This window comes from Globicephala melas, chromosome 16, assembly GCF_963455315.2.
Source record: "Globicephala melas chromosome 16, mGloMel1.2, whole genome shotgun sequence".
NCBI lineage: Eukaryota > Metazoa > Chordata > Mammalia > Artiodactyla > Delphinidae > Globicephala > Globicephala melas.
Window position 1 is genome coordinate 77,742,723 of NC_083329.1, and position 14,302 is coordinate 77,757,024.

The 14,302-nt window shown below is 40.4% G+C and overlaps 1 protein-coding gene across 1 annotated transcript in view; it reads left to right on the forward strand.

The window, feature by feature from the left end:
* Positions 1–14,302, forward strand: part of LYST (lysosomal trafficking regulator) — a 176,714-nt gene that overhangs the window by 126,839 nt on the left and 35,573 nt on the right. Inside the window, exons 41-42 of the mRNA XM_060286129.2 lie at positions 3,733–3,799; positions 5,176–5,332. Of these exons, the coding sequence (XP_060142112.1) occupies positions 3,733–3,799; positions 5,176–5,332 (224 nt within the window). The remainder of the gene's footprint in view (positions 1–3,732; positions 3,800–5,175; positions 5,333–14,302) is intronic.

The window sequence follows — 14,302 nt, forward strand, 5'->3', positions numbered from 1 at the left end:
TTATTGTTCAAGTCTATTATTTCACTAGGGGTTATAGAATGGTGATTTCCTGTTCTCTCATTTCTTCTGCATTTATTAGTAGAAAACATACAAGATGAGCCCAGGATATTTTGTTGTGTCAGAGAGCAAGGAAATTACTATAGGCTTGTCAGAAGGACTCGGGAGCCATATTTGCACACACATGTTCATTGCAGCTTTATTCGCAGTGGCCAGGAGGTGGAGGCAGCCCAGGTGTCTGTCTGTGGATCAATGGATGGGGAAAATGAGGTGCATACATACAGAGGAATATTATTCAGCCTTAAGAAGGAGGGAAGTCTTGTCACATGATGAGCCCTGGGGACGTTGTGCTAAATGGAATGAGCCAGCCACAGAAGACAAACACTGTGTGATTCCTCTTCATCAGTTGTCTAGGGCAGTCAACTCAGAGACAGAGAGTGGAATGATGGGTGTGGGGGACAGGAGAAGAGGGGGGTGGATATAGGGGGTTGTTGCTCAGCAGGTGTAGAGTTTCAGCTTTACAAAATGAAAAAGTTTTAGAGACCTATTGCACAACGGTGTTGATATTGTTAACACCACTGAACTAGGTACTTGAGGATGGTTAGGATGGTAAGTTTTGTGATGTGCGTTTTTTTACCACAGTTACAAAAAAATAAAACACTCAGGAGCCAACTTGAAGTGGCTCCTACTGCCAAAGATAGGACAACCTGGGCATCAGAAACAATAATGACTACAGTTGCTTGAACACATTTGAATTTAAAAAATACTGAAGTTAACAATGACACTTCTTAAAGGCCCCCAAAACAAAGCAAAACTAAACTCACTGGTCACTGTTTGGGTAGGGCATCAATTCCTTGCTTTTGAAATTTGACAACTAAGGAAAAGAATTAAGCTTTTATCCTGCCTTTCCTGAATGAGTTGCCTTTTAGAGTAACCACATAGCCCTAGTTGACGAGGGAATATTCTGTTTCTTTAGTTTTAAATAACATTCTCTGGCTAGGATCAAAAAGTCAAGAAATAACAACTGTTGGCAAGGATACAGAGAAAAGAGACCCTGTGCACTGTTGGTGGGAATGTAAATTGGTGCAGCCACTGTGGAGAACAGTATGGAGGTTCCTTAAAAAACTAAAAATAGATCTGTCATATGATCCAGCCATTCTACTTCTGGGTATTTATCAAGAGGAAATGAAAGCACTAACTTGAAAAGATATCTGCACCCCCATGTTCACTGCAGCATTATTTATAGTAGCCAAGATACGGAAACAACCTAAGTGTCCATCTGTGGATGAATGGATAAATAAAATGTCACACACACATAATGGAATACTATTTATCCATAAAAGAGAATGAAATCTTGTGACAGCATGGATGGACCTTGAGGGCATTATGCTAAGGAAACAAGTCAGTCAAAGACAAATAGCATACAAATAAGTATGATCTCACTTGTATGTGGAATCTAAAAATAAAAACAAAACAAAAACAGAACAAACAGAAAACCTCATTGATGCAGAGAACAGATCGGTGGTTGCCAGAAGCATTGGGGGGTGGTGGTGGGATTGTGGCAAAATGGGTGAAGGGAGTCAAAAGGTACAGGCTGCCAGTTATGAAATGAGCCCTGGGATGCAACGCACAGCACGATGACCTTAGCTAATAACACTGCATTACATGCTTGAAAGTTGCTGAGAGAGTAAATCTTAAAAGTTCTCAGCACAACAAAAAAGAATCCTGTAACTACGTGTGGTGATGGCTGCTACCTAGACTTACTGTGCTTATCATTCTGTAATATCGAATATACAAATATCAAATCATTATGTTGGACACCCGAAACTAATATAGTGTTATATGTCCATTACACTTCAATTAAAAAATTATCTATGTAGTTTAAAGAAGAATTGACTGCCAATATACTACTTAGTGTATTAGAATATTTTAATTATAACTGCTAAATAGTAGGCCTAGTTCAGACAGCTTTCAAGAAATCAGATTCAATTTAATTTTTGTCAATTTAAAAAAGAGCAAATGGCACATTATTTATCTTTTAGACATTTTTATACACTGCTAATGTACATTTAAATTTTTACACTACTGAGGACTTCCCTGGTAGTGCAGTGGTTAAGAATCCACCTGCCAATGCAGGGGACATGGGTTTGAGCCCTGGTCCGGGAAGATCCCACATGCTGTGGAGCAGCTAAGCCCGTGTGCCACAACTACTGAGCCTGCTCTCTAGAGCCCGCGAGGCACAACTACTGAAGCCCGCACGCCTAGAGCCCATGCTCCGCAACAAGAGAAGCCACTGCAATGAGAAGCCAGCACACCGCAGCAAAGAGTAGCCCCAGCTCAACGCAACTAGAGAAAGCCCGTGCGCGGACAGCAACAGACCCAACGCAGCCAAAAATAAATAAATAAATTTATATTTTTAAAAAAAAGAATGATATTGTAGAAATGTATATTATGGAGGAGGGGGAGATTTTTATTTAAATGTAATTATACATACACAAATAAGGAGAGAGTATCTGGAAAGGCATGTACCCTTCCAGATATATTGTGAGTAATAGTATTGTGGTTGATTTTTGGTTTATTCTATTCACTCATCAGTAACTTCTGATTTTCCAACCACAACAGTATTACCTGTGTTCAAAAAAACTACTTACACTGTTTAGAAAACAATTGCATGCATGGCAGGATCTCAAACATGATTTCTCCTATATTGAGGTGAATTTGTATCTATGCTATAAAACTGTCTTTACTTTTTAACAAAGTTTTTAGGATTATCAGAGTCTCAAAAATGAAATGAATGTGTTTGCTATCACTAATTTTAATATCCCTAGGAAATAATTTTCCCCAAAAAATAGATAAATCAGCCTCTGGCTAAGCAGACCTGGTTTGACTTAACTGAAACTTGAGCAAATCTTGATGTTGATCTAGTTGTGGTGCCAGATGTTGAAACTCCAGGTGGTCCCATCCTGGTGCCAGACCAGATGGCACCTCAGCCAGAGCAGCCTCTGCCCTTCCTCGTTGCATCTTGTTCTCTTGCTCTTTCATGGGCCTCACACAGATGCTGCTTGACTCCGTAGCTTGTGAAAGTGGAGACTGATCCTAGAGTTCTCTTCCCTCCCTGATACAGTGTGAACACCAGCACAGACATGCATACGCATGCACACGTTTGCTACACTGTGCACATGGTGTCAGTCACTGTCCCCGAATTAGATAACAAAATGTTTATGTCAGTACTCGCACTCCAGATCTCAGGGTGGTCATTTTAAGCATGTGTTGTTTCTTCAGTTTTCACTAACTTAGTAATTACATAACATCTCCTCATGATCATATCTCCTGTCCAAACTGCCCTTCACTCTTCCTTGCTGAGCTGGGTGTAGCATCTGGAAATGGGGGCAGGAACTTCCAGGGCTTGGTAGGAATCAGCTGCCGTGAGCAGCATCCGTTATGATTTGGAGGAAGTAGAGGAACCAGAGAAGGGAGGGAGAACAGCAGCTCTTCTTGTGTAGGTTATTCGTTAAGTCAGGATTTCCTAATAATGGTATGCATCTGTTTAGAAAAATTCTATCTTCATAGGTTATGAAATCATAATTGTGACTTAATTGCAAAGCAACATGTGTAAGCACTAAACCAAGGGCTGAGTATTTTGCTGACCACTTATTTACTTGTAAACATCTAAGGCAGCTTAAACCTGACAGTATCAGCATACTTCGATGTTTTCCATCATCTCTTCCTTTGTAGAAATCTCTCCAAGCCCATAGCCGTGCAGTACAAAGAAAAAGAAGATCGTTACGTGGACACATACAAGGTAGGTTTAGTTTTTCCTCATGTATTTTGATAAGTAAAAACTGGATTTTTGTTTTACAGACTGTTTTACCTAATTTTAAACGTATAGTATTGATTTTTCTGTTTTCCACTTCCTTGTGCTTTGATTGACAGACAACTGGAAATCACTATGTGATTTTAAATATTATTCTCTGTCTTAATTCTCTGAAAACATTTTGCCCAGAAAAAGAAATGCACTTACTGTTACATAAATTGGAAGCTCATAATCCATTGTAATGTTCAAATATATAAATAATTATATTCCTTACAAAAATCACAAAGATTTCCAGGGACCTGCTATTTGTATCCCCTAGTGTTATATATAATAATATCAATATATTTATAATGTACTATAGTCCCTTATTATTCATCTCAGCAAATTCTGTACAGGTTTATTAACAAAAAATACTGGATTGTAAAGTTTAAAAATAGAAATTAATTACCCATTTCTGTGAAATTAATATTAATGGAATCCTGCTGGAGATTTTAAAAATCCCATTAGTCATATGTTACATTCTTCACAACAGTATCAAGATAGGAGCAGCTGAAGCAGTTTTCTCATATTCACCATGTTATCTTATGTCAAAGTTCCAGAAAGGTCCATCCAAGCGTCTTACAACTGTCACTGCCTGATGCTTCTGCAGCTAAAAATGCAGCAGTGCTATGGCAATCAAAGAGAAGTGACTCCAGAAAATTCACTGTCACCTGACTCTGTTATTAGAGACAGAAGCTACAGGAGATGAGAATAGTGACAGATGTTAAAGATTTGATTGAGCTTCTTACTTTATGATGGGAAGACAGGAGTAGTTGAAAAGTCACCACTGTCTTTGTTATTTCTGTGTAACTCCACTGCAAGACAGCTATAAAATGTTATATTAAAGAATTCCAATAATATGATACAGGTTTTACATTTCTATTGCAGTTCCTCTGATAGAGAAGCATTTCTCTAAAGAATGTAGCATTACAGCTTGAAACCCTCTTAAGACGCAGACATCTCTAGTGAGAGTGGCAGCACTTATTTACTGAGCCCTTGATCAGTTGAGATATATTAGATATATATTATCTAAACTGATATTATTATCAGTTTAGATTTATGTATTAGTTGGGAGCCAGAGGGCTGGGAGGTGGGGTACAGAACAGGTGGGTTCTCTATGAGCAAATGAGAGGGTAAACGTGCACGCAGTGCATGGTCAGGCCTTAGTGGGGCACCAGACCCCCGGACACTCAGGAGGGCTATGGGCAAGCCATGGAGAATGGCGTCTAATGGGCAGCAGAGAAGGATGGGAAAGAAGACAAGTGAGGCAGCTCCAGCTCTGCCTGGAGCTCACTGTCACGAGTTCTGGTCCCTGTGTCCTTCAGTACCTGGAGGAGGAGTACCGCAAAGGAGCCCGGGAAGACGACCCGATGCCCCCAGTGCAGCCCTACCACTACGGTTCCCACTACTCCAACAGCGGCACCGTGCTCCACTTCCTGGTCAGGATGCCTCCTTTCACAAAGATGTTTTTAGCCTATCAAGGTAAGGGTTGTTTCATAACTACCTCAAAGGTCAGATTGGTCATCGGGGATAAAACACTTGTCTGACGTCCTGAGAACGTACTGAAACTAATCAAACCATAGGAAAAAGAATTCTATATATTCCCACAACAAAATTCTCTTCAAGAAACCAGCAGTGGTACTAGGAGGATGCGGAATTCGCGTCTCCGCACAACTAGGGCACCTACCAGGCCCCAGTGGGGGACTGCGGACACCTAAGGGGACGCGAGGAACCCCCAGTGACCGGGTAGGATGCGGGGCATGGGGGGAGTGAAGGGGGAGAAGTGGAGGCGGGACGGGACTGGCGCCCCTGAGGGGAAGGGATTTCAGGCCAGAAGGGGGAAATTGGGGAACCATTGGGAGGGCAGAGGATCAAAAGGGAGCGTGGCCAGGTTTCCCCTGCCCACTTGGGCCCCCAGGAACCTGCTGAGATCCCCGGACCTGATCCTCTGCCCACCGAGGCCCCCTCCAGCTGCGCGGGTCCTGAGGGAGTGGAAGGTGGGGAAGTGGGAGCAAAAGTAAAGCCCAGACCTCCAGGACCGGCATCCCTGAAGGGTGGCTGGGGGAGAGAAGGAGTTCCTACACCCGGCAGGACCCACCCACGGTTAGGCGTCCAGTGGTGACGGGGGAGGCCCTGGGGGAGATGGTGGGGGAGGGGCACAAAGGAATGGAGGGGAACGGGGCCAGCGCTTTCCCTGTCCACTTAGGCACCAGGGAACGTGTTGGGCTCCAGGGCCTAATCCTCTGCCCTCGGAGCCTCCCTCCTGCCGTGCAGAGCCCAAGCCCCGCCCCATCCCCCTACCCGGGGCCCCACCTCTACACGCAGAAACCCCCTCTGAAACCCCCTCCAACGAGCTGGGCCTAAACCCCACCCACACACCCTCAGGCAGGGCCCTGCCTCCAAACTCCGGAACTGTACACTCCAGAGACCCTCCTTTCGAGGTGCTGCCTCTCCCCTTCCATGCAGGTCCTAAGCAAAGGCCCTGCCCCACGCTGAAATGTCACCCCCCCACCCGCCTAGGTCCCGGTCCACCCTAAAGCCTGCCCCTGCCTAAGTTCCATCCCCCACCTAAACCCCACCCCTATAGCCAAAGCTTTTTTTTTTTCTTTTTTCCTCTTTTAGATTGGAGTTCTGTTCTGTTGATTAATTGTTGTTGATTCTTTTGTATTTTTATTTTTCCTAATAAATCTTTTAGTTTTCTAATTTTATTTTATTCTTTATATTTTGTTATCATTCTCTCTTTTTAGCTTATTCCCCCCGCTTTTTTTTTTTTTTTTTTTTTTTTTTTTTGCGGTACGCGGGCCTCTCACTGTTGTGGCTTCTCCCGTTGCGGAGCACAGGCTCCGGACGTGCAGGCCCAGTGGCCATGGCTCAGGAGCCCCCCGCTCCGCGGTATGTGGGATCTTCCCGGACAAGGGCACGAACCGGCGTCCCCTGCATCGGCAGGCGGACTCTCAACCACTGTGCCACCAGGGTAGCCCCCCCCCCCGCTTTTTTTCTTTTGTTTTTATTTTGCCTTGTTGCAGTTGTTTCAATTATAGTTTTATTTTTCCTAATATATTTTTTATCTTTCTAATTTTATTTGTTTTTTATTCTTTGATATTGTACTGCTCCTTTTTTTTCTTCCTTCCTTCCTTCCTTCCTTCCTCTCTTTCTTCCTTTCTTTCTTCTTTCTTTCTTTCTTTCTTTTTTTTTACCGTGCCACAAAGCTTGCGGGATCTTGGTTCCCAGGCCAGAGGTCAGGCCCGAGCTCCTGTGGTAGGAGCTCCGAGTCCAAACCGCTGGACTAACAGACCCCAGGGAATATTAATCACAGTGAGGCCTCCCAGAGGTCCTCATCTCATCACCAAGACCCAGCTCTATCCAGCGGCCTGCAAACTCCAGTGCCGGACATCTCAGGCCAAACAACCAGTAAGACAGGAATACAGCACCATCCATCATAAAAAAGAAAAAGAAAGAAACAACAAAAATATGTGTTACAAAGGAGCAAGGTAAAAACCTACAAGACCAAATAAATGAAGACAAAATAGGCAACCTACCTGAAAAAGAATTCAGAATAATGATAGTAAAGATGATCCAAAATCTCAGAAACAGAATAGAGAAAATACAAGAAACATTTAACAAGGATCTAGAAGAACTAAAGGGCAAACAAACAGTGATGAACAACACAATTACTAAAATTAAAAATAACTCTACAAGGAATCAATAGCAGAATAACTGAGGCAGAAGAACGGATAAGTGAGCTGGAAGATAAAATGGTGGAAATGACTGCCAGGAGCAGAATAAAGAAAAAAGAATGAAAAGAATTGAGGACAGTCTCAGAGACCTCTGGGACAACATTCAACACACCAACATTCGAACGATAGGGGTCCCAGAAGAAGAGAAAAAGAAAGGGTCTGAGAAAATATTTGACGAGATAATAGTCAAAAACTTCCCTAACATGGGAAAGGAAATAGTCAAGTCCAGGAAGCACAGAGAGTACCATACAGGATAAACCCAAGGAGAAACACACCAAGACACGTATTAATCAAACTATGAAAAATTAAATACAAAGAAAAAATATTAAAAGAAGCAAGGGAAAAGCAACAAATAGCATACAAAGGGAATCCCCATAAGGTTAACAGCTGATCTTTCAGCAGAAACTGCAAGCCAGAAGGGAGTGGCAGGACATATTTAAAGTTATGAAAGGGAAAACCTACAACCAAGATTACTCTACCCAGCAAGGATCTCATTCAGAGTTAATGGAGAAATTAAAACCTTTACAGACAATAAAAGTTAAGAGAATTCAGCACCACCAAACCAGCTTTACAACAAATGCTAAAGGGACTTATCTAGGCAGGAAACACAAGAGAAGGAAAAGACCTACAAAAACAAACCCAAAACAATTAAGAAAATGGAGCATACATGTCAATAACTACCTTAAATGTAAATGGATTAAAGCTCCAACCAAAAGACATAGACTAGCTGAATGGATACAAAAACAACACCTGTATATATGCTGTCTACAAGAGACCCATTTCAGACCTAGGGAGACATACAGACTGAAAGTGAGGGGATGGAAAAAGATATTCCATGCAAATGGAAATCAAAACAAAGCTGGAGTAGCAAGTCTCATATCAGACAAAATAGACTTTAAAATAAAGACTGTTACAAGAGACAAAGAAGGACACTACATAATGAACAAGGGATTAATCCAAGAAGAAGATATAACAATTGTAACTATTTATACACCCAACATAGGAGCACCTCAATGCATAAGGCAAATGCTAACAGCCATAAAAGGGGAAATCGACAGTAACACAATCATAGTAGGGGACTTTGACACCACACTTTCACCAGTGGACAGATCATCCAAAATGAAAATAAATAAGGAAACACAAGCTTTAAATGGTACATTAAACAAGAATGACTTAATTGATATTTATAGGACATTCCATCCAAAAACAACAGAATACACTTTCTTCTCAAGTGCTCATGGAATATTCTCCAGGATAGACCATATCTTGGGTCACAAATCAAGCCTTGGTAGATTTCAGAAAATTGAAATCATATCAAGTATCTCTTCCTACCACAACGCTATGAGACTGGATATCAATTACAGGAAAAAAACTGTAAAAAATACAAACACATGGAGACTAAACAATACGCTACTAAATAACCAAGAGATCGCTGAAGAAATCAAAAAATACCTAGAAGCAAATGACAATGAAAACACGACGACCCAAAACCTCTGGGATGCAGTAAAAGCAGTTCTAAGAGGGCAGGTTATAGTAATACAATACTACCTCAAGAAACAAGAAAAATCTCAAATTCACAACCTAACCTTACATCTAAAGCAATTAGAGAAAGAATAACAAAAAAAACCACCCAAAGTTATCAGAAGGAAAGAAATCAAAGATGAGATCAAAAATACATGAAAAAGAACTGAAGGAAACAGTAGCAAAGTTCAATAAAACTAAAAGCTGGTTCTTTGAGAAGATAAACAAAATTGATAACCATTAGCCAGACTCATCAAGAAAAAAAGGGAGAAGACTCAAATAAACCAAATTAGAAATGAAAAAGGAGAAGTAACAACTGACACTGCAGAAGTACAAAGGATCATGAGAGATTACTACAAGCAACTCTATGCCAATAAAATGGACAACCTGGAAGAAATGGACAAATTCTTAGAAAAGAACAACGTTCCGAGACTGAACCAGGAAGAAATAAAGTATAAACAGACCAATCACAAGCACTAAAATTGAAACTGTGACTAAAAATCTTCCAACAAACAAAAGCCTAGGACCAGATGACTTCACAGGCGAATTCTATCAAACATTTAGAGAAAAGCTAACACCTATCCTTCTCAAACTCTTCCAAAATATAGCAGAGGGAGGAACACTCCCAATCTCATTCTACAAGGCCACCATCACCCTGATACCAAAACCAGACAAAGATGTCACAAAGAAAGAAAACTACAGGCCAATATCACTGATGAACAGAGATGCAAAAATCCTCAACAAAATACTAGCAAACAGAATCCAACAGCGCATGAAAAGGATCATACACCATGATCAAGTGGGGTTTATCCCAGGAATGCAAGAATTCTTCAGTATACGCAAATCAATCAATGTGATAAACCATATTAACAAATTGAAGGAGAAAAACCATATGGTCATCTCAATAGATGCAGACAAAGCTTTCGACAAAATTCAACACCCACTTATGATAAAAACCCTCCAGAAAGTAGGCATCGAGGGAACCTACCTCAACATAATAAAGGCCATTTATGACAAACCCACAGCCAACATCATTCTCAATGGTGAAAGACTGAAATCATTTCCTCTAAAATCAGGAACAAGAAAAGGTTGCCCACTCTCACTGCTATTATTCAACATAGTTTTGGAAGTTTTAGCCACATCAGTCAGAGAAGAAAAAGAAATAAAAGGAATCCAAATCGGAAAAGAAGAGGTAAAACTGTCACTATTTGCAGATGACCTGATACTATACATAGAGAATCCTAAAGATGCTACCAGAAAACTACTAGAGCTAGTCAATGAATTTAGTAAAGTAGCAGGATACAAAATTAATGCACAGAAATGTATTGCATTCCTATACACTAATGATGAAAAATCTGAAAGAGCAATTAAGGAAACACTCCCATTTACCATTGCAACAAAAAGAATAAAATACCTAGGAAGAAACCTACCTAAGAAGACAATAGACCTGTATGCAGAAAACTGTAAGACACTGATGAAAGAAATTAAAGATGATACAAACAGATGCAGAGAAATTCCATGTTCTTGGATTGGAATAATCAACATTGTGAAAATGACTATACTACCCAAAGTAATCTACAGATTCAGTGTGCAATCCCTATCAAACTACCAATGACATTTTTCACAGAACTAGAACAAAAAAATTGCACAATTTGTAAGGAGACACAAAAGACCCTGAATAGCCAAAGCAATCTTGAGAAAGAAAAATGGAGCTGGAGGAATTAGGCTCCCGGACTTCAGACTATACTACAAAGCTACAGTCATCAAGACAGCATGGTACTGGCACAAAAACAGAAATATAGATCAATGGAACAGGATAGAAAGCCCAGAGATAAACCCACACAGATATGGTCACCTTATCTTTGATAAAGGAGGCAAGAGTCTACAGTGGAGAAAAGACAGTCTCTTCAATAAGTGGTGCTGGGAAATCTGGACAGCTACATGTAAAAGAATGAAATTAGAACACTTCCTAACACCATAAACAAAAATAAACTCAAAATGGATTAAAGACCTAAATGTAAGGCCAGACACTATAAAACTCTTAGAGGAAAACATAGGCAGAACACTCTATGACATAAATCACAGCAAGATCCTTTTTGACCCACCTCCTAGAGAAATGGGAACAAAATAAACAAATGGGACCTAATGAAAGTTAAAAGCTTTTGCACAGCAAAGGAACCATAAACAAGACAAAAAGACAACCCACAGAATGGGAGAAAATATTTTCAAATGAATCAACGGACAAAGGATTAATCTCCAAAATTTACAAGCAGCTCATGCAGCTCAATATCAAAAAAACAACCCAATCCAAAAATGGGCAGAAGACCTAAATAGACATTTCTCCAAAGAAGATATACAGATTGCCAACAAACACATGAAAGAATGCTCAACATCACTAATCATTGAGAAATGCAAATCAGAACTACAACGAGGTGTCACCTCACACCAGTCAGAATGGCCATCGTCAAAAAATCTGCAAACAATAAATGCTGGAGAGGGTGTGGAGAAAAGGGAACCCTCTTGCACTGTTGGTGGGAATGTAAATTGATACAGCCACTATGGAGAACAGTATAGAGGTTCCTTAAAAAACTTACAGTAGAGCTACCATATGACCCAGCAATCCCACTACTGGGCATATACCCTGAGAAAACCATAATTCAGAAAGAGTCATGTACCACCATGTTCACTGCAGCACTATTTACAATAGCCAGGACATGGAAGCCACCTAAATGTGCATTGACAGGTGAATGGATAAAGAAGATGTGGCACATATATACAATGGAATATTACTCAGTCATAAAAAGAAACGAAATAGAGTTATTTGTAGTGAGGTGGATGGACCTAGAGACTGTCATACAGAGTGAAGGAAGTTCGAAAAAGAAAAATAAATACCGTATGCTAACACATATATATGGAATCGAAAAAAAAAAAAAAAGGTTCTGAAGCACCTAGGGGTAGGACAGGAGTAAAGACACAGATGTAGAGAATGGACTTGAGGACACGGGGAGGGGGAAGGGTAAGCCGGGACGAAGTGAGAGAGTGGCGTGGACATATATACACTACCAAATGTAAAATAGATAGCTAGTGGGAAGCAGCTGCATCGCACAGGGAGATCCGCTCGGTGCTTTGCAACCACCTAGAGGGATGGGATAGGGAGGGTGGGAGGGAGATGCAAGAGGGAGGGGATATGGGGATATATGCATATATATAGCTTCACTTGGTTATACAGCAGAAACGAACACAACATTGTAAAGCAATTATACTCCAATAAAGATGTTAAAAAAAAAAACAGCAGTAAGCCACATGAGCTTGTTAATGTCTTACATTTTAGCTTCAAATTGAACATGTCTAAGTTTATAAAAGTGCAATTCACTATTTAAAAATTAATGTCATTCACATAGCATTAAATTTACCCTTTTTACCCTTTTAAAGTGTATGCAATTCACTTTTTTATAATGTTCAACTTAATAATTATTTGAGATCACCTAAGTTATCTTTGGCCCCTAAAGGGGAATATGTTATTGTCAGTTGTTCTGACAACTGAGTGAGTTGTAAGTGGTTATAGGAGAGCCACACTGCCACCTTCACTATAGTAACTGTCTAGTTAATCTTCTACCTCGGCATTTTCAGTGGCAGCCCTCAGGCCTGAAGCTGACTTAGATAGAGATGAAGTTACTGCTTTGTGTGCAAACAGGGACACACTCACCTATCAGTTTCCAGTGAGGACCATGGTACTAGTCCTGTGGTTGTTCCTCCTGGTGCCCAGAATCATTTATGGAATCATCCGTTCATTTACTCAACCCTTCTTGAACTTCTGTATATATTTATACTCACATGCAACCTCTTGGAGGAATGAATTTTATAGACTGTAGACTACTTGGTCTATAAAAGGGGCTTTCTTATATTTGTCCCTCTGTCTGTACACAAAACAAACGTTCGGTATGACAGCTGTTCAAATATTTGAACATTACTGCCCTGTCCCCCTTCTCCTCTCACTCTTGTTTATTCCCAGGCTAATTATCCTTAGTTAATTTGACATCCAGTTGAGAGCTTCCTATATGCAAGGCCTTATCCCAGCTGCTGCAAGGAATACAAAAATAAATAAGACAGTTCTGTACTTAGTAAAGCGTTTAAAAACTCATATTTAAGCCGTGTTTGCTCTGGTTTCCAAACCTGTCACTGCTCTGCTCATCTTTCTGGACATGTTCTGATTTGTGAATGCTCTGAATAAAAAGTGGCAGTCAGAGTAAAAAGGAATATTTCAGATGTGGTTTGGGATGACTGCAGTGTATAACAGAACTGTTACTGCCCTCCGTTTCTTTTCACGTAGCCCAAGGATATAGTAATATCCCAGTAAAACTCCCAATCAACTATTATGCTAGGTTTTCCTCATTGTGTATTTAAGAATGATTTAAAAAAAAAGAAAGAAAACAGGGACAACCTAAGTCCCCATTCAGTTTCTTCTGATTAATTTAAAATGATGTGTGATGGCTTTTTACTTTATTTCTAGACTTCTCATTTAGTCCAGGGTTTCTCACCTTGGCACTGTAGTCATTTTGAGCTACATAATTCTTTGTTATGGCGACTGTCCTGTGCATTGTAGGACATTTAGCAGTATCCCTGGCCCCTACGTACTAGATGCTAGTGGCATCCCCTCCCACCCAGCCGTGAGAACCAAAAATGTCTCTAGGCATTGCCAAGTGTCCCCTGGGGGACAAAAGTGCTAGGTTAACAACTACCAGTTGAGTTCATACATGTTCTAAATTATAGAAAATGTAGTATTACTTTTTTTTTTATCAAGAAGCTGCAGAGAATTTAAAAATCCCAACAGAAACCTCAGTGTGCTTCTCCTGTTCCACAGTTCTGTAGTCTCTACTCTGGATACTGTGATTCCATCTAGCTTCACAGAACTGCCTTTAATTTTTCTGGATTCCATTTAGATTAATAACTTTTTCTCCTGAGTGAGTAAATATTTCTTTAAGTGGCCCTGCCTACTTTCTGAGAAAAAAAGAAATATTTATAAACCTAATTTCTCCCCAGATTTTATTTAGTGCCCAGCCAATGCTGACTCAACAGAATAGATGAGAAAGTAGTAATAGAAAATGTTGCTCGGCAAAGCAGGTCAGGCTTGCGGAAGATGTAGCGTATTTTTAAAAAATTGTGCCTTGCTTGATGCTGAAATTAGTCTCTAACA